The sequence below is a fragment of the Acartia tonsa genome, chromosome 11 (genome assembly GCF_053477335.1).
Source record: "Acartia tonsa isolate MP-2025a chromosome 11, ASM5347733v1, whole genome shotgun sequence".
Classification (NCBI taxonomy): Eukaryota; Metazoa; Arthropoda; class Copepoda; order Calanoida; family Acartiidae; genus Acartia; species Acartia tonsa.
The window spans coordinates 8,569,738-8,590,484 of record NC_137270.1 but is presented as its reverse complement, the minus strand read 5'-3'; the positions used below and the strand labels follow the sequence as shown (position 1 = coordinate 8,590,484).

At 30.6% G+C, this 20,747-nt stretch overlaps 1 protein-coding gene across 3 annotated transcripts; it reads left to right on the top strand.

Moving 5' to 3' along the window:
- Positions 1–232: 232 nt before the first annotated feature.
- Positions 233–20,497, top strand: pros (homeobox protein prospero). 3 transcript variants are annotated; one of them, XM_080177894.1, is made up of 7 exons: positions 233–1,029; positions 1,673–1,836; positions 2,158–2,371; positions 2,456–4,048; positions 9,157–9,331; positions 14,914–15,058; positions 18,795–20,497. In XM_080177894.1, exons 1-7 carry the CDS (start codon positions 336–338, stop codon positions 18,972–18,974), a joined length of 3,165 nt encoding a protein of 1,054 aa, XP_080034020.1. In that variant the 5' UTR covers positions 233–335; the 3' UTR covers positions 18,975–20,497. The 3 variants fall into 3 exon arrangements, with proteins under 3 accessions (XP_080034020.1, XP_080034018.1, XP_080034019.1); XM_080177892.1 differs by having other exon boundaries at positions 271–1,029; positions 17,607–20,497; XM_080177893.1 differs by lacking the exon at positions 18,795–20,497 and having other exon boundaries at positions 275–1,029; positions 9,157–9,335; positions 14,918–15,052.
- Positions 20,498–20,747: the final 250 nt, after the last annotated feature.

The window sequence follows — 20,747 nt, the reverse complement described above, 5'->3', positions numbered from 1 at the left end:
TGTAAAACACATTTTCTGTTTATTTTGATATTTTAATCAAATTCATATTTGTTCTCTTAAGAGTTTAATTTTGCTGAAAAATAAATGAATAAAATTTTTGTGTAAAAAAAACTTCACCAAAATTCTCTCTTTCTAGATTGAGTAATCTCCTTCTGTCTCCCCCCGCCCCTGGCAGCCTTCCTCACTTCCCCCCACACTCAAATTCCTCCTCGTCTCTCTACAACCCTCACCCCCATGCCTACCCCCGCTTTACCCACTCCCCGTACGGCGGGCCCAGCCCCTCGGCGGCGGCAAGACAAATTTTTCATCATCAACAACAACAAAGAGGACTTAGGATGGTGGGGGCAGGAGGAGGAAATTGCAGCATCCCCCCCTCCTTACATCACTTCAGAAGAGATCGAGGGGGAGGACAGATGACCCGTGGTGATGCCCTGGCAATGACCCGCTCCGGCCCACAACTTCCCCAATCCCAGTTGCAGCATCCCCCCACCACCTCTTCCGAACAAGGACTAAGAAGCCCAACTCCTCAAGGAGGAGGGGGAGAAGACGCAAGACAAGACGCCACTCTTCTCACGGATCAAGATACTGCGGAGGGGAAGGAAGAGGGGAGAAGAAGGGGTGAAGGGCAACAAGAAGGCGTGCATGGGGAAGGGGATACTTCAGCTAGCGGGGACTGCTTGGAGGAAATGCGGGAAATTGCTCGGCAAAGCCCGGATACACTCAAGACACAGAATAATAACAGCAGAAGTAACGTTTCTCCATTCCTTGTTGGACAACCAAGTAGGCAGGACGCTGTGGATACAAGCAGCGCAGCTAAAGACATTATTTCTAGTAATTATAGCAGTGAAAATAATAGTTTATTAGTGAGTAATTGTTCTACAAATGTTGTATCAAACATTAATGTGACGAATAATAATAGTAGTAAAAACGAGAACAATTATTATCAAAGCAAGGAGAATACAAAATCTGACCTCTCTGTTCTGTCGGATAATGTCATTCTGATTAGAGAAATTCTTCAAAATAAATTAGGTAACTTTTTTATTAGTTTTATATTGTTATTAAAATTTTTATAATTAAAGTTTATTTTTATCTTATAGTTTTTTAATGCATATTATAACCTTAAAATCTTAATAGTTTAAGTTATGTATAATGGTAAACTTATCTAAAAAGAAAAGTAGACCTATTTTAAAGTTAATATATTTAAAAATTGTAAAGTAATTCAAATTTTAGAAAATATAAATGATTTTAAGTTTTAGAAATTAACTTTAGATACTATTTGGTCAACTAATTTTTAAGGACTTTAAATTAAATTTATAGTATCTATCCTACAGGATACCTTAGTTATTAGGTATTTGAAGGATGATTATATTCTTAGTAGCGTAGAAATAGTGTTTAATTTTATTTAAAAATATCAGTAAAGTAGTATACAGGGAAATAAAATTAATTGAAACAGTTTCTTAATATCCTACCATATAAAGTAGTAAGGTTTTATTGTCTGAGGCTAAAGATCTTAAGAATTACTAGTCCTAAATTGGGTCAGCTTAGAAAGAATGCTTTATATTTGTTTCTTTTAAGCACATTGTTTTTTAAAAGATCTACTTACAATTAAAGATACACTTGACATCTAAAACTGGCTGAAAAAAAACATCCAATAAAAAAAAACATTTTTAAGGCACAATGATGGATTCCGGAGGTATGATGTTGACCAGCGGCCCCAGGGACTTCAGCAGGGGGCCCAACAACTCTGGCCTCATCAACAACAATGATGTGGTGGCATGCAAAGACGCACAGACAAGCAATGTAGCTGCAGCTAACTTTATGACACATTTACTTAAGGTAATTTCTTACTTTTTCTGAATTTTTTTATTTTATGTTAATTACACTGGTACCTAAAGATTTATAACCACGTTTTCTTATTAATTGGCTTAAAAAACTTTGATTCCCTACTAAAATTGTTCAAGTTATTCAACCATAAATTTTCAATTACTTTAGGGGTAATTTTGTGTATCACCAATGGGTAATTACATGAATTTATCGTTGATTGTCTTAAACTTCCTTAAGATTCATAGATTTTTGTAACACATACTTTGATATTATTTTTTTGAATATCAAAAAGGTTTTAAAATTTTCTTTTTTTAAAATAGTTAATTAATTTAGGTTCGCCAAGAGATGGCATTGAACATGAGCAAGGACAGCGACTCTGACCGCCACACAGACTCGCCCACACACCAGAGCGACACTGACGGCGAGAAGGACTGCGAGCTGCCCATGAATTTGCACAATGGAAGCGCGGATTCCAGCGGCCGCAGGTCTGCAGCTGGGTCAGGCAGTGACGGTGAACATTCTCCCGCCAGTCCCTCTTCAGATACAGGTATTGTCAAGCAAAACTCTTTTGAAACAAACATTTTATTTTTTTTTAGTTCTGGATTTTATGTATTTAAATTTTTCAATTTAGGAAACTCCACAGGTTCAGCCAAGGACCAGAAAGCCTCCCGGCTGGAGAATATCGTCGGTGGCTTGGCCAGAACCGGCACCAGCCCTCTGCCAACCGCGCAGGGCTGCAAGAAGCGCAAGCTGTACCAGCCCATCCAACACGACACCTCCATAGAAGACCCTGACCAGGACCGCAGCCACGAGTTTGACTCCTCGCCCCTGCTGCACCACATTGACCCCAACGGGCCGGATGCAAAGAAGAAGCGGGACGGCGGTCTGTCTGATCAGCTGCGCAGCATGCAGGACCAGTTGGCCAGGATTCACACAAAGTTTGGGGTTCACACAAGCCCACCCAGCATGAATGATGAGAACACAGACCCGGACAGCAACGCGCCTGCCCTTCAAATTGACCTCACAAAATCAGATGAAAAGAAATTTTCTGAAGAAATTCGCATTGAAAAGAAACTGAATCCTAAATCAATCTTTTCAGGTTTCGGAGCCGCCGCAGGCGGTCATCCTGGCCTGCTGGGACCGGCAGCGGCTGGACTTCACCTTCCGCCGACAGCGGCTGGCTACAGCTACATGGATTTTGCCAAGCGGCTGCTGCAAGAGCAACAAGACAAGATCACAAAGGAAATGATTACTAGAGATATTGTCAGTAGCACCCTGGCACAGAGAAATGAAATAGCCGACAAGTTGGCCGCTATTTCTCCAGACCTGGAGCCGTTGGCCGACGTTCTGCAGTCAGAATTACAAACTTCTCTAACCATAATTGTTGACACAATTGTGCAGCGATATCTGGCTGCCAGACGGCAGCCGTTGGTAAATAAATTTGATGACCTAACCGCCGGTTCCCGCAACCTTGATGCACACAAGAAAACTCCAAGCGGCCGGGCACCACAGGTTCGCGACCGGGCCACTCCAAGAACTGTAGCCAATCCCCTTTCCATGGCCAACCCGTTGACCTTTAACACAGTTACCAGTATAGCCAGCTCTACAGCTCTATCTCAGGAAAGGTTGACCCAGGTGTATGGAAGCATGGCTGGACAACAGCTTGGAGGATATTCTGACGACGAGAAGGATGAGATTGAACAGGACGACGCACTGAACCTGACTGTGACACCAAAGAAGAAGCGCCACAAGGTGACCGACACCAGGATCACCCCAAGGACTGTGTCCAGACTGTTGAGCGAACAACAACAACAAAACCTTGCAGACTTGCAGAAACAATTCAACCCTAGTCTCCCCTTTTCTCATCCCGCCTTTCCACACTTACCGGCCGCCCGCCCGCCTTTTCCTGGTCTCCACCATCCTCTCTTGCCCGGTGCTGGAGACTTTCCCTTTCCGCCATTCCCGCTGCCTGGAAATGGCCACCCACACCACCCCCTGAATCGGCCACGCGACCTCTCACCGCTGGAGGATCCTGACCGCGCCAGATCCGCGTCGCCGCCCCGTGACACGCGGCCACCGCCGCCGCTGATCCACCCAAGTTCCCTGCTGGCTGCCCAGTCACCTGAGCTGATGAGAAGCGGCCTAGATGAACGGCCCTCGTCCCGCACTAGCTCTGATGATCTTAGGTTTGAGTCCTCACACTATTCTATGGCCTCCATGACAGGTAAGTCATTATTTTAAATTATTAAGCAGTAATAGCTTGTTGATTCTAAAAATGAAAAAAAATCCTTACACTAATACACATCTAAATAACCCAATTGTTGATCCCCCCAATATTTTCGCGCCTTTTTTGCTCGAGTGGGAAAAAAATTCCCCCACCCAATATTCCCCCCTCTGCAAACCATATCTGAATGTCCTTAAATTAGATTTGGTTTGGGGGAGGGGTCCTGGGGGGGGGGGAGTCAATATTAGTTTATATTGCTCAATATAGTATATTTGTAGTTGATATATACATTATATCAATATATGGGTCATGGTTTATAGGGCAAAATTATTGCAGGGGGGGGGGGGGATTAAATTGTAAAAATACTATAAAGGGGGGGGGGGGGGCATGCTGCAATTAATGATATTGTTTACTGATATATATAAAGATGTAGTATTTTTGATGATTATCAATGTTTATTAATGATCCCAGCCACTTTTTATCATTATTTAATCAAATTAGATTATTTCTAACCTAATTATTTATCTATAATGCCAAAATGATTAATTAAAAAAGGTCATTAGGATAAGTTATATTATATTTTAGTGCAAGTTATTTTGTACATGCCTTTTTTTTTGCTTGGCACGCGATATATGGTTTTAAAGATGTTTGTTGTACTAAAAAACATCAAATTAATGCCTTATTTAGCATTTAAAAATATTGTTACATAAAGAATAATTCCCGTTTTAGAACCATGCTAAGAATTTGTGTCATTTCTTGGATGAGTGAGCTAAGCTTGCCACTTCTCCTTTCACTCATAAAGTTAGGGATGGTCATTGTCAAAAAAATCTACAAAAAAAAGTTTCTATTTTCCAAATTTTTTTTTTTGATGGCCATATCCCTTTGGTTTTTTGACTTATCACGGAAAAAATAGCCTAAAACTTTAATAAACCAGTTCTAAATTTCTCAAAAACTCTTTTTTGGAGTACAAATCCCTTTATTAGTGAAATCACTCTTTCTTAAGTCAGTTCTAGTCCAGTAGTTTAAGTACAGACCAACCAAAGTAAAAAAAATTGTCCTTTGGATTAGAAATAACTTAGAAACATATATAATAAGATCAGTGATGCGTTAATTTTACACATTTTTAAGATTTTTGATACAAAAATTTTGTCTTAGCATACTTTATCACAAGGAAGAAAATAAAGAATTAAATCTTAGCTAATTTAATGATTTAATTTACAAAATACTTATTCTTTCAAAATGTACTTAATGTTTTTTATCATAAATTAACTTTTTTGATGTTTTTTGAGAGTAATTATTTGTTTTTATTATCCTTCCATCCATAAAAAGTCAACTTGAAGTAAAGTAAATGCTATTTATAAAAGGCGTAATATATGTCCTGTAATGTTTTACAGGGTGTTTCAAAATTTTTGCCATTTTTTACCAATTTAAAAGATTTTTAAAGCAAATTTTGAACATAAATGTGTATTAAACTTGAATACAAACGGCTAAAAACAATTAATTTAAAGGATTTTTAAAGGACTTTATAGTTAATTTTAAAAGAACACCTTGTTTTTTTATTATTAAAATGTTTGCACTACCTAGTATGAACGTAACAACAAGAATTTTTTTCAATGATTTAGAGACAAATGGTTCCGCTACATAAAGTCTTGTTCTATAACCATTGAAATCCATCTTGTAATCCCCGGGGACATGGCAGTGCTTCCTTAAAAAGAAAAATATCAGTCGAACAAGAGGGATAAATTTAAAGCAAAGCTCTAATAGTTTTGTTTTACATTAACTTTTGGTATCATGTACAAGATACTTTTTTTCCTTTTGCCTTACTTACGGATTTTTAATTTTTTCTCCATCTTTATATTTTAATTTCAACGATTAATTTTGTATTTTGCCTTATTCATTTTTTCATGAAAAATTAAATTGCCTTAAAATTAGAAAACTTGTGATAAATGATAAAACAAGTAATCAATAACCAGCAGAGCGTGGCGAAGATTATATTTCACCAAAATCAGATCATTTTCTTGGCTTCCAAACATAGTTTTGGCTTTTGAAGCATGTCATGTTTTGAAAATAATCACTTTTTAGCCAAAAAAATCCACTTTCGCTAATTTTAAATCTTTCATGCATTAAGATATTATAATTTCTCTTTTACTTGATTACAAATTAAGATTTTTATTTCCGTTATTTGGTTTTTAACAAAATTTTCAATAAGGTTCAATAATATTGAAGTTTTCATTATAGATTTTTAATAATGAAATTGTAGAAAAGCTTCCCTACCTAAAAACTGAACATTCTTGATATCTTACTTTCATTGAAATAGATATGGTATATGGTACATATTTAAATAGGATTCATTTCTCATTTGCTGTGTGTTCCAAAAATAACTTGGTTTTAGTAATATAAATGCCTGTAATTTTTAAGTGTCTTGTATTTTGTGTTTGTGTGTTTAATGCCTTTTTCCCTTCATTAATGTATGTTTGTGTGTGTGTGTTTATATGATTCGAACCATGCGACAAGTGCAAAAACAAGTTTTGTATTATTTTTTCTGGGACACCCTTATCTAACATTATGAAGTAAAGTTTGGGGATAAAGTTTATTTTGAATTAATGATGAAAGTAATTTCTAATGAGCGAGTCATTAATAAGAATTAAGGTGGGCTAATGAGTCAAGATAGGGCTCTGAATTTTTTTTACTAAAAGTTGGAGAATAAGGCGCAATTAGGGCCATTTTGTAGTAGGTATGTCTTTAAATTGTGAAATTAGACACCAAATAAGAAAGCTAGATGAATTCTTACTTACTGTTTCCTTTATACAGTCGGATGGATCTTATTATTCAACCTTATTATAAATAATCTTGATAAAATGCCATCATTAAAATAATCATCTTAGATTTGAAACCTTTTAATTTCAAAATGAAATAAAATGGATTTATTTAATTTTCATTAAAAAATTTTTTGTTTCGAATATATTTATTTATTAAAAGTGTTATTTATTTCCTAACACTTGTTTAAAGATTAAAAGCTAGATAAATTTCTATTGCTATTGTTCTCTTAAAATTTATTAAGGCATATTTTGATATATCAAAAGACCTTTTAACTGTCATAAGCAAATGTGTTTAAATTAAAAGAGATGCATAGCATCTCTACATTTCTTCTGTTTATAATTAGGTTGTTTAATAATGGATTTGTTATTACTTAGATCTTACACCAGATTTTTATGTATTATAATGAAGTGAAACTTGTAGTTGGCTAAAATAACAATCCATTTGTTTAATGAACATACTTTTTTCATTCTTATTTTAAAAAAAATCCCTGCCTTTCTTTTTGATACATATTATAGTTCTTAATATAAAAGTGTGGAACCCTTTTTTATGTACTTACTTTTGATACACAAAGAAAGTGAATATAAAAGGTTGAGCTAGGCTATTGTTAATTTTGTTTACTCTCTTAAGTGTTGTATATATTTATATTATAATATAATAAGAAATTATTATTATTATATTTAGTAATATATTGTTATTATGTAATCATTTCATTCAATAAGAAATTTTTGTAGCACAACTGCTTTATAATTAGAGTATTTCTTTTTTGATGTACTAACTAAAAATTTATGAAACAGCGCTAAGTGTCCAATAAAAAATGACGTTATACAATACAAATGACCAATGATAGGCCAGTTTACAATTCACCATTGGTCAATTACAATGTATACTGGCCTATCATTGGTCATTTGTATTGCAATACGTCATTTTATATTATACGCTATTTCAAAATTTATTAGACTGATTATTGCTGCGTTATTTAAACTTTAAAATCCCCATTTGATTAAGGGAGGGGGGGAGAAATTTTATGAAAATATAAAGTTTATCTTTAGAAGCTTAAATTGATTTGTAAAAGCTCTGGAAACACGAAGATAATTTATACATTAAATTCAATTTTTCATTTTATACATTTTTTACACATTTTACACACGTTTTTACACTCTATTGCAGCAAATTAAAAATCAAGATGTAGCCACTTTTATTGCCTTAAATTTGTTCATACAATCAACATCTAAAAATAAGCATAAGTGGTTGAAAATTTCCCCCCTAATTTTGCTTAGTGAGGTATACTATAACATATTTTGCCTTATCTTAAGTTAAGCAAATAACATGATGTGTTCTGTTTAAAATGCGACATATTCCACTAAATAAAACATTGGGGACTTTTCTGTTTGATGATAAGAGAAACATTTATATGACCACTTTTAATCAATAGGCCATGTGTGGTTATCTTTTTATAGTCTACACACAAAGATGTTTGTTTAGTAAGTTTATTGAAAATCCCCCCCCCCCCTCCCAACTCATACACCATAAAATCCAGAGAGAGAAGAGACAATGGTCTGTTTATTACACTAGTCCCCAAAGTTTTACATTACCGTTTTCTTATTCGTTTGCTTGACAACTTTGGGAACTTTTTTGAGTTTGATTTATAAAGTTGAAAGTTCAAACGTTCCAACCACTAATTCTAATCTTCACAAGGGGTAATTGTGTGTATCATTGTTGGGGATGTACATCAATTTGTCGTTCATTGTCTTATCCCTTTAGATCCCTGATAAAATCTATCTATTTGTATGCTTAATTCAAAAGTTAGGTAAAAATAACCTTTTCTAAAAGAATAAGAATGGCAGTTATAAGGGTAAAAAAAAGGAAGTTGTTTACAAATTAACAATAACAGCTCTTTAATCCACAGAAATCTTGTTTAATGTAGTTAAATTGTGTTGAAATCAGTGGGAAATCTTGTCAATTAATTAAAAAACTTTACTTTATGTTCTCGTAGTAACATTTCATCAAATTACAATTTAAGACGAGGGATTGTAGAGGATCTAAAGGAATAAGACAATGGCTGATTAATTGATATTCATCCCCAATGTGATTGTATTTTAAAGAAAACAAGGATGACAACATCCACAAAAGCGAAGCACTTAAACGGTAGGACAAACGGACATTAACACTTGTATAGTGTCTGAACTGAATAGTCAGAATATAAAAGTATAAGAATCAAAGCAAAATTGTAAGTAAATTTGTTGAAAAACTGCTTGATACAGGACATACTTACAGTTTTAAATATTTAGGTTTTGGCGAGGGTGGACAGAACGCCACGCTGACTCCGATGCACCTGCGCAAGGCCAAGCTAATGTTCTTCTGGGTGCGCTACCCCAGCTCCGCCATCTTGAAGATGTACTTCCCTGATATCAAGTTCAACAAGAACAACACGGCCCAGCTGGTCAAGTGGTTCAGCAACTTTAGGTAAGTTTCGCCTAGTTATGGGGCCAAGGAATTCCCCCTACTCTGCTATTAGTGTCACATGACGTATATATCAGAAGCTTGTGTACCAGTTGTAATTTTTCTTAGAATTAATTTTTCATAATCCTAGCCTATTTGCTTAAAATGTCAAATTAAAGAAAAAGTTAATCCCAAAAGATAAAAATAAAACAGTAGCACGCTTCAAAAATAAAGGCGGGAACAAATTTCTGTTAATTTTCTTTATCTCTTTTACTTGAAAATTATAGAGTATATATTCTTTACAAATAAAATCGTCAAAAAGCAAAGATATAGCATATCATTTTTTAAAGATAACTAAAAATGAATAAAGAAAATAATATTTTCAAAATCCCTGTTTTTAAGTTTTCTTAGGCTTAAAAATGTCAAAATATAATTGACGTGTGCTTAATTTATTTGAACATAATTAAACATTTAAAAACAAACAATTTAATCTCAATTAGTTCATTTACAAGATTATAGTTTTAGCCCCCTTATTTTTGGGCGAAGCTACTTTAAAACTTCTCTGCTAATGAACGAATCGTTCTAGTTAAAACAAACATCATATTTATTTACTTGTAGATTAATGTTAATTTGCTTAAATGATTTCAAGTCAATTATTAAGATTTTGATTTCTCTATCTAATTATTTTCTTCCACTCCCCCCCACCCCCCCCCCCCCCCCACTCTTCCCATACACACATGAAAATTATATGACATTTCTTACAATTTTTACACTTGAATAGTCAAATATATCTTAAATATTATACAGTTACTTCAGCTTAGATTTTGTCCTCTTTTAATATTTATTTCTAGAAAATATTCTTTCCCAAATGAAAAGCCTGTTAATTACCCCTCTCGGAAAAAAACTTTATGAAATTTAAATAAAAGTTTAAAAGTGTCCGTAATCTACACTAAAGTTCAATCCTTAAAAAATGTGGCAAACTGTAAAACATTTAAGGCACCATAAAAAGTAAACGTTAACTCGATATTTAACCAAAATACTCTTTTTAAATATTGGACTATTGTAACCAAGTTTCTGCGAAAATTCACTTTGTAAAAATTATATTTTCTTTTGCAAAACTTTTCCTACCACCCGGCCGCCCCTTCTCCCTACGGCTCTTATCCCCCCGGAGGCTAGAGTTAAGTAACTTTTCCAGGAAAGGAAAGAGTTAAAGGGGTAAGAAAAGGGAGAGAGACTAAAATAACCTTCTTAACCACTTTTCATTAATAGCAATTAGAGTTAAAAGCTTTGGTATAATGTTAAGAGGGGTTTATAGACAAGTTTTAATAGCGTAGCTACTCTATAACACAATGCTCTTTGCATATAGTCATCCTTGTTTCTTTTAAATTTGGTTATATGTAAAATTTGTATAAATATTTAATTATTTTGTTCTATCTTGAATTTAACAAAATATCACACTTCTTATTTAATATTCAAAAATATTTAAATATTTCTAGTAGTGCAGCTACTATAAAAAGATGGTTGTACGTCCATTTTTTTTTCTTTATTTGAAAGATCATAATGATACTGAGTCAAAACATAAAATATTTCTTAAATTATTAATACAGCTTCGCTACCTATGAACAAATAGTATCTTTTTTAATATTTCTTAAAAATACATTATTGATTCTTTGAAAAAAAATCTTCTAGAATTATAAGGTCATTTTATTTCAAATGTCACTTATTCATAAAATAAAACGTTGAAAATTTTTATAAAAATCTTTGAAAAGAAGAAATTTAATTTAATTAAATTGACATTAAAATAAGATAATTTAAGTATTTCCATAATTACTCCAGCGCATGAAAGGACATTCAATTCAAAGATTCGATAAATTATGAATAATTAATTATTTTAGTCGAGTTTTCGGTTATAATTCACTTTTAACACTGGTTTATTTTTAAAACCTATTTGTTATTATCTTTGATGGGAAAAAATAAACCCTTCTTTATTCTCATAATTCCCTAGGGTGTAGATTTTTGGTAGCGAAGCTTCTCTATAGTCTTGGTGTCATTTGATGTGTTTTTAGCCTTAGGAAAGGTTCTATTAAAACTTAAGTATAAAAATAACATTTGTGAAATCAGTTTAATCCATTATCTGATAAATTCTAATTGCGTTACTTTTGGACATAATTTTCCTTGTTTATTTATTTTATATTGGGGTTGAATTTTATTAGAAATTTGATCCTAAGTTTTTTTGTTGGAAAAGAAATCTTCCATCAATACTTTTTTGTCATTTTAATCAACCTAGGGAAAATAATAAAACAAGGATTTTTGTGTCCAAAATTTTATTATTTACAGAGACACTGTGCTTCTAAACATGCTTAGCATTCCTTTTAGAACTCGTTTGAAGTACTTTTATTGTAATACATACAGCAGAAATGCATATAATATATATTTGGAATGGTTAATATGGTACTAAAATTTGAAGATAAGTCGTATATATACGGATATTTTTCAATGGTATATACATACATTTCAAACGTTACCACGGATATGTATTCTAACGATCAAATTGTTTTGCGTTTTTGTTGATAAAAATGTCGATAATATGTTAGCAAGAAAATGCCACCTTGTCGACATAAAACCATAGAAAATGTATTTCGACATAATTTTGAAAAAAAATTGACTTTACTTTTTTGCTATCAACGAATATCGTAAAAACATTTTAAGTTTTTTTTTCTCTAATAATCGTTCCTTATACATATTACATATATTTATACATAAAGAGGCTTTTCCTGATAAAAGGGAGGGGTTACTGCGCCAAAAATGGCTTGGGATCTAGAGAAACTGAAAGAAAATTGGGGGGGTGGGGGGATGCCTTTTCTGTACTGGTTACTAAAAGGCAGATGGTGTATTTAACTATAAGGGGATAAAAGATGCTAGATTTGCTTCGTATAAGGGGTTTCTAAAAGTATTCTAACATTCAAAAAATATTTCTTGATTTTTATTAGCAAAAATTATTTTTTTATATTTGCAAAAAAAGAATTGATTTAAAAAATGTATAGAAACCCTTAATCAATAAAGTTCAATATATAAAAAAAATATTTTTTTTACAGTTATTGAAAAACATAATTCTTTGTTCAAAATATGAAAAGACAAAGATAGCTTTAGCTTACTTCTCGTTTTGAACTAAATTTTCATAGCAACCGTTACTTTAAATTATATTGATTTTTACAAATAGTCCATTTGGACAAACAAAAAAATAACCCGAAATTCTTATATAGAGTAGCTTCGCTACTAATAATTGCTTTATCAAGGTGGACGTTATTGTATTAAGCACAATAAACAAGAATTAGGGGAAAATTTTAATAATTTTTATATAAAATTGTACTTTTTAAAAATATAACTTTCTGTAACTAAAGTACAAATTATTGACAAAATAAAATATCATTCTCATCAGATAAAGCATCCCTTAGTCCCTGGCAATACTTATCTTTAACAAATGTGTCTTATATATTGATCCTTTTACCTTTCTTATCTATACCTCTAATCTTTAGATAAATATTCTTTATTATATTTCTTGTTCCGTAATTATCATACACTTTTTTCCGTATTGCATTAAGCATTTTTAGTCATATATACGATATTTTTAGTAGTTGTAAGTAATTTTCAAGCAAAAATGTAACTTTTATGTAATTTTTTTAGTAAAAATGTCTTTTTGTGTAAAAGAATATATAAATGAAAATTTTCTCCTTATAAAAATCTTAAAAGCATTTTTTGTGACTGCAGTAAAAACCTTTTTTTCTGGACCACTTTCTTGATGCCATGTCGTGGCTTTGCACAGGTGCCCCCACACATTTTTATGCTGGTTAAGCATTTTTTCAGTTTATTCAATCTAAAAGCCAGCTTTTTTATCTTTAAAATTGAACTATTTAAAATTTTAATTTTTAAAAATAATCAAGATATTTTTTATTCAGCTAGCTTTGTTACTTTGAAATGTAAGAATATGTTGAGAAAAAAACTTGAATGATAAGTAAATTAAGCTGTCTTTGAAAATATTTCATTGAAAAAAATGCATATTGATATTTATTGTGGCTTATAGTTTATAAGAAACGATGCAGCTGTCTTTGAGAGAGAGGCTTAATCACATAACAAACAATTGTGTTATAAACGTGCATATGGAGGGGGGGGGATGGGGTGGTGGGGGGGAGGGCATTGTTTACACACCCTTAACAAAAGATATATCCATCCCCATTCATAAAAATTAAAGCCCAAAAAATTCACATAAAAAATTTCCCAAACCTTTTCAAAAGTCTTTGTGAAATCAAAGCATTTTTCCCGTATTTTTTTTTTAATTCAGAAAAGCCAATAATTGTTTATTTATTTTGTTTCCTTAATTCATATCAATAACAATTTATCTATTGTTAATGTATTGTGTGATATCTGGCCAAAAAGGAAGTATTTTAAGCCATGAATGAAAATTGCAATTCAAAATTATGTTTACAAAAATGAATGCGTATAATTTTAAAGAATAAATAAAAAAATACTACTACTCATAGATCTTAAAAAATCATTGTCTGCCGTATAAACTTATAAAAATTTTTATGTGTAATAAACCTTTTAGCAAAGTTCTCTTAATATATTTCTAGCAATTTATACGATGTCCTAGGGTTACTAAAAAGCTTCCCACCTCGTCATACATAGCATTCGAGACTTAAAGGGTTTTCAGGGAATAAAAGGATGATTATATGCAAAAAAAAATGTGCACTTTTTCTGCTTAATTTGAGTCCCTACGTTAATCCCACAGCTAAGGTAGCTTTAAAAAAGCTAGAAATCTCTACAAAACATTTTTTTCCCAGTAGTTTTCCCTGTATCCCTGAGGTTAAAAGGAATCCTATTGTTTACTAGTGTTTTAACATACTTATACGATTCATTAGGAAAAAATAAAAGTATTTTTATGAAAATCATTACTATATACATATATTACTCACATATGGTCTTAATGATTATATAGTAGTATTATTTATATTAATAAAGAAATAAAAACAGACTTCATTTTGTAAAAAAAATAATAATAGTATTTTATTTATCTATCTATTCCAATCTTATAATTTCTGTATAATTTTGTACTGGAACAAAGTTAATTGATTTATATATAAAAACTATCTTGTTAGCTTTATGATTGTTAAGATTATGCGGGCTTGGTTGGGTAAATAAGTGAATTTATCGTAGAGTTTTAAATTTCATAAATGCTTCCATTTATTGTAAGATTACTTAAAATTTTTTTCGCTGATTTTTTTATTCTTTACAATGATATTCTTCAATGTATTGGAAAATGAAAAAAAAATATATTTTTGAACGTACGACAAAACTATTTATATATCCAACTCTTATTGCTTTCTTTTCTAGGTCTAATCTCTCTTTGTCTTAATAAGAATATTATTTATGTTCACATTATTCTTATTATTTAGTTTAAAACAAATATAAGGGAAGTCTTATAAAGTTTATATTTTAGTTTTTTGGGGGAAAAAATTATGTGCAATATCAGATTTTTAGACCTTAGAAAAATATAAAATTGATAGAATAAGGAAATTTTTGACCATTTTAACGGATTTTTTTATTTTTAGGGAGTTTTACTACATCCAGATGGAGAAGTATGCCCGCCAGGCGCTTGCCGAGGGTGTGAAATCAGCTGATGAGATCCGAGTTACCACTGAGTCAGAACTTTACAGAGTACTCAACCTTCACTATAATAGGAATAATCACATTGAGGTGAGATTTTGTTTAATATTTGTTAGTTAGGGATAGTAAGATTTGTAGAACATTTATGCATTTTTTTTTAAATGGTGATGGTAGTTCTTAGATATCTTTTGTTTCTATCTATCTATCTTTACAAACATATTTATGAAGAACAACATTACATAAGAATTCTATTTCAAGCATGGCTGAAAAAAAGCGTATAAACTAATTGCAAGGCGAAAAAAAGTTGTCTTATAATTATAATTAGGCCTTTAGCGAGAATCATTGCGTTATATTTATTATCATCACTTCTCTTAAAGAATTAGAGTTATTTGTTCTGGTTCAAATGACCACACACACACACACACACACATACAGACACACACACATACTCACACACAAAGAAAGACACACACACACAAATTTAAGTTCTTTCTTTACTTCCTTTATATAACACAGAGTGAGCGAGAAAAAAGTTTCATGCTTAAAATTTTCACAATTAAAAACTATGACTATTTACAAAGGACTTTTCTTCTATTTTCATTGGTGGAAAAATATGAACTTCTTATTTTTTTGTGCTGATTCTAATAATTATAAAGGAGCATAATTTGAAAAATTTAATACAAAATTTCAAAATTAAAGTTTTAATAAAAGGGAAAGTAAGTTTTTTTTCTAACTCTCCTTAATCTTATTGAAGTGTAGTAAGTAACATATATAACATGCACCTAAGTAAAGCCAAACCAAGATTCTTATACTTGAAAGTTAGAAAACGACATTATCCTTCCCAAAATCAAGGATAATTATGTCCAATAACTGTAATACTGTTAGAAGGTTTACCATGACATTTACCAAAATAAAGCCCGACATTCAAAGATACTCTTGCATTACAATTGTTCTAATTAAAAAATACATATTTTTGAGTTGATTTTGTACTTAAATGCATTCTAAAGCTATTTTTTTTGGAAGATAGTATCAACAAATCTATCAATTTTCCAACTTTCTGGTGGCTAAAATGGTTGGCTAAAGCCGAGAATTAGTCGATCTTTCTTATTTTTTCGCTCCAGTTATCACACACGAGGACATTCATTTGGCGCAAACCTTCTTTAACACACAACCCCCCTCCCCCTGGCTTACCCCCCTTCTTTTTTTGAAAAAAACTTCCATTTTCATTATTTATCATGCATCACCGATGCAAGATTTAGTTTCTGGAAAATAAATAGTAGAACAGTACAGTCAATGATTTATAAACAGGCCAAATATAAAGAAATGTTTTTTTTATGAAAAATAACTTTACTGAATAAGATTTATGGAAAGGTCGTGAAATTAAAAGACCACTGCTCTTGTAACTTAAATCAGAAAACATGAAATAAAACATTTTAAAAACATTTTGGTATACATTTATACTTTTTTGGTATTATTTTTTTCTTCAACTATTAATTTTTTTTATAAAACCTATCCCCCTCCAAACATGCACACACGCTAATTTCATAAATTATATCTTCCAGAGAGATATAAAAAAAGAAATTTTCTGACAAGGCTATCCTACATATAAATATGCTATTATAAATAGAGTCAAATGCCAAGTTTTCAATCATTTTATACATTATTAACTTTTTATATTAAGCTTTACTATAATCAAGTGTCTATAAAGCGAATAATTTTGAAATTTCATGGCAAAGGATGAAAGTTTTTTTTGTCTTTTTTATTTCATCTTATATTTAAATTATTTCCTATAAATTGTACAATTTTAGCTAAGTTATATCAGATCAAAACAAAAGTTTTTGATTTTTTTTATATAAGAAAAATTTGTCTTGCCCTTTAAAACTTATATATTATTCATAAATTATAAACTTTATCAAAAACATTAATAAAAAATATTATATTTTTCAAGATAAAAGTTTAATTTATTAAAATCATAAGATAATAATCTCTTTATTTTTAAACTAACTTTAAATGAAGAATTTTTTTTTATTTTTAACACACCCTTTCCAAAGATGATCTTGAATAGTGAAGTATTATTGACAAATATCAAATTTATTAGAAAGGGTAATCTCTCAGGAATTAAGTAATAATTAACTACATAAAAAAATTTTTTCCTTCACAAATTTAATTTTTTCTTAACAATAATCTAAAGTTGATTTTATTAATTTCTTTTAAAATCAAAATATGGATGAAATAATTTACAAATTACTTGATTTCATATTTTCTTTTAATCATGAAACGGCATTCAATAAATATCTTGACTATACAAAACTTTTATCTATGGATTCGGATAGCAACATTTATTTCAGCAATATATTGTTGTTTTGACTTGGTAATAATGTTTAATATAGTTTCTATTACATATTCCAGTATGGCATCGAAACCGATTAATATCCACTGGATTAGAACCAGTTCTCTGACATAATAAAAAAATAATATATAGCATTGTGTTACAGACAATTTTCTAAAAATATTTATAGAATCATAAAATAATACCAGTTTTGTTAGGCTGGCCCTTCGTCCCCTCAGGACTAACAAAACTGTTTATCCGCGGAAAGCTGTCTATAATACGATGTGATAAATAACTATTAATTTGCAGGTGCCGCCACGATTCTCGTGGGTAGTAGAACAAACTCTAAAAGAATTTTTCAAATCCATAATGGCTGGAAAAGATCTTGACCCTTCGTGGAAGAAACAGATTTATAAAATAATTGCCAGATTAGATGATTTTGTGCCAGAATATTTTAAAACTCATGCGTTTTTAGAACAGCTAGAATAATTTTTATGAAATATTAATGGTTTAGTATTGTTGGGGAAAAAATTTACTTTTAAACAAAAATATACTATTACTATTTCATGAAAAAAAAAATGTTTTTCTTGTTGGTAAATTTGGCATTTTTGGATAAAAATGTCATTTTATAAGGAAAATTCCAAAAATACAAAATTAACCCATATTTGTTAATATTAATTTTTAATTAAATTATGACTATTGAAAAAATTCTTTGTACTTTTGCATTAATTTTAGGTTTCCTAATTTTATCCATTAATTATGTAGAGATAAATATTTCAAATAATGTTTTCTGAATATTTATGATTTACACACCCTATCCCTCCTTTTTTTGTCCTTCTTTCTTTCTTTCTCTCTCTCTCTCTCTCTTTATTTTTTTCCGTATCACCTCTTTGTTGTTGTATGTATTTGCTTGCATGATTAAAAACTACTGCATGTCTGTGCACTGTAAAAAAATAATAAGAAATAAAAAAAATTCAATTAAGCCTCTTTTAAGATATGATTTCTTTCTTTTTGTCTAACAGTTAATTTTTTAAGTCTCTGTGATTCTTTAAATTTTTTTTTTAAATTTTGGTAGATTTTTTTACAGTGTACTTTTTTTTATTAAAGTTGCATGAACACTGAAAACTGGGCGGTGATATTTTATCATACCTAGTTTTTTTATTTCAATATTTGAGCCAAATAATCATTTTTTACATCTCTTTATCTGAACTCCTAAATTTTGATTACCCTGGTAAAGTAAAATGAATCATATAAAATAAAAAAAAGTTATATAACTGGTAACGGGTTGCAAGAATTTTGTACTTTTTAGGAAAAGCCCCACCCTTTGCCTGATACTTAAACATTTTTTTAAATGTATTACATCATAGGGCTAGGGAATATGTTTATTTTCTGGTATTTAAGTATCGACCCCTAGATGTTTTTATTGTCCTTTTTTATTTAATTTTTCTTTGTTTTCGTTTTTTTTATTTTTATTTATTTTTGTTTTGTTGATTTCAGGTTCCCGACCATTATTGTCCGGTAGTGGAAGTGACTCTGCGCGAATTTTTCAACTCCATAAAAAGCGGCAAAGACGCCGAGCCGTCGTGGAAAAAGCAAATTTACAAGGTTATCGCCCGCTACGACGAGCCCATTCCAGAGTATTTCAAGTCCGCGGAATTTTTGCAGCAATTGGAGTAGAAAAAATGCGGCTAAAATAAGGCTGTAAATTTATTTGGTGGTTTTAAAAAAAAAGACTATTAGAAAATTTGTGCTTTTAATCAAATTTTGATACCAAAATTACGTTGTTTTAATTATTATATATTTTGTCTTGTTTTCTTGTCACAAAAAGGCACTTTTTATTTATTTAATATATATATAAGCTCACACTTTTAACACTCTCTCTATCTCTAAAAAAATGTAGATATTAATTTAAGTTACAACAAATAAAACCTTTGTTTTAAGAGATACCTAAGTCAGAGCTTTATCGTAAACTAAGCGAGTTTTATATTTTCAAAAGCATTATAATTAATATTCAGAATTGTATAAATGGAGTAAAAAGACTTGATATTAGTGGAGTACTGAGCTCCAGCGTAGTTTATGCGTGTGTGTTTTGTGTGAGTTGCAGAATGTCTAACCGCGTTTTTGAGTTTAATAGTCCAAATTTGACTTTCTACAGGATTTTTTTCATAATCCTTCTGTGATAATATATTATTAAGCATGCTTTTTTTATTTTTGTTTTTTTTATTTAATAGTGTAGATATATGTATTATGTATCCTATTTTTTATTAACCAAAGATTTATGTACATATAAATGTTGACCTTGTTTTTTTCAAAGAGCCAAAGACCAGTTTTTGTACAAAGATATTTGAAAAAATGTTCTGTGAAAAAAAACACAGAATTTGTTGTATAAAAATAGCACAATTAATGGGCACTATGAAATTATAGTCAGATCTTTTATTTTTGTCATTTCTATTATTTTTTTTTGTATAAAAATTGGGTTTTAATTTAATTTTAACCTTTGTTATATGTAAGAAATTATTATGTGATCTCATTTTATTATTATTTTTAACCTTTTTAATTTCACCGCACCTCACCCTAGTGCCTTTTTTTCTTTCGCTTTACACAAGTTTTTTTAATTGATTTTTTTTGTATAAAGAATTTTTACCTTTTTTCTCTGCAAAAGAGAAAATAATTGCAGAAATCTCCAAAAATAGCCATTCCATAATTTATGATAAACAATATTTATCTCTTTTTAGTGGTTGTTGCATTCCAAAAAAACGGGGTAAGGCTACAAATTATTAAAAAGTGTAATTAAAAATATAATTCTGTAGCCTTAAAACCCAAAAGAAAATTTTGTTTTTACCTCTTGAATCATGATTTAATGCATTTTTTTATTTAAATTTATGGGTCAATGGTAAAGGTTTAATTTTTGCTTATGTACAGTATACAAAATTTTAACCATTTTACCCACAACCAATTTATGTTTAAACCCTATACAAATCTAGTTAAAATATTGAAGAAAAAAACTTTTTATGAATTATGTATAATGTATTATAATATAATTATCTTTATGTGATTGTATACCCATGTAAAAAACATATTTTACTGAAAACTTGAGAAATTAAAAAAAATAGTTTTTCAAGCTTTTGGATAAAATTGTAAATGGGTTCAGTGTTTGTAATTAGAATCATTTTAATCAATAAACACATAATATTTACAAATGATTTTTTCTTTGTTAAATGCGAAGATTTTTATAATTAGGGTCGGTCCGTAACGAATAGCTTTTTTCGTTAATTTAAGCATGTTAGAATTGTCCTATCGATTTCAAACTTTACATGTTGATTCCTGTAGTAGTTAGGTACTATTTAGAAACCGTAGCAACTCCATAATCGTTCCCAGAAATTTCAAACAAATTTATGTTAAGTATTCTTTAGACTTGAAAATTTATATTCAGCTTATTAAGTTCTGACA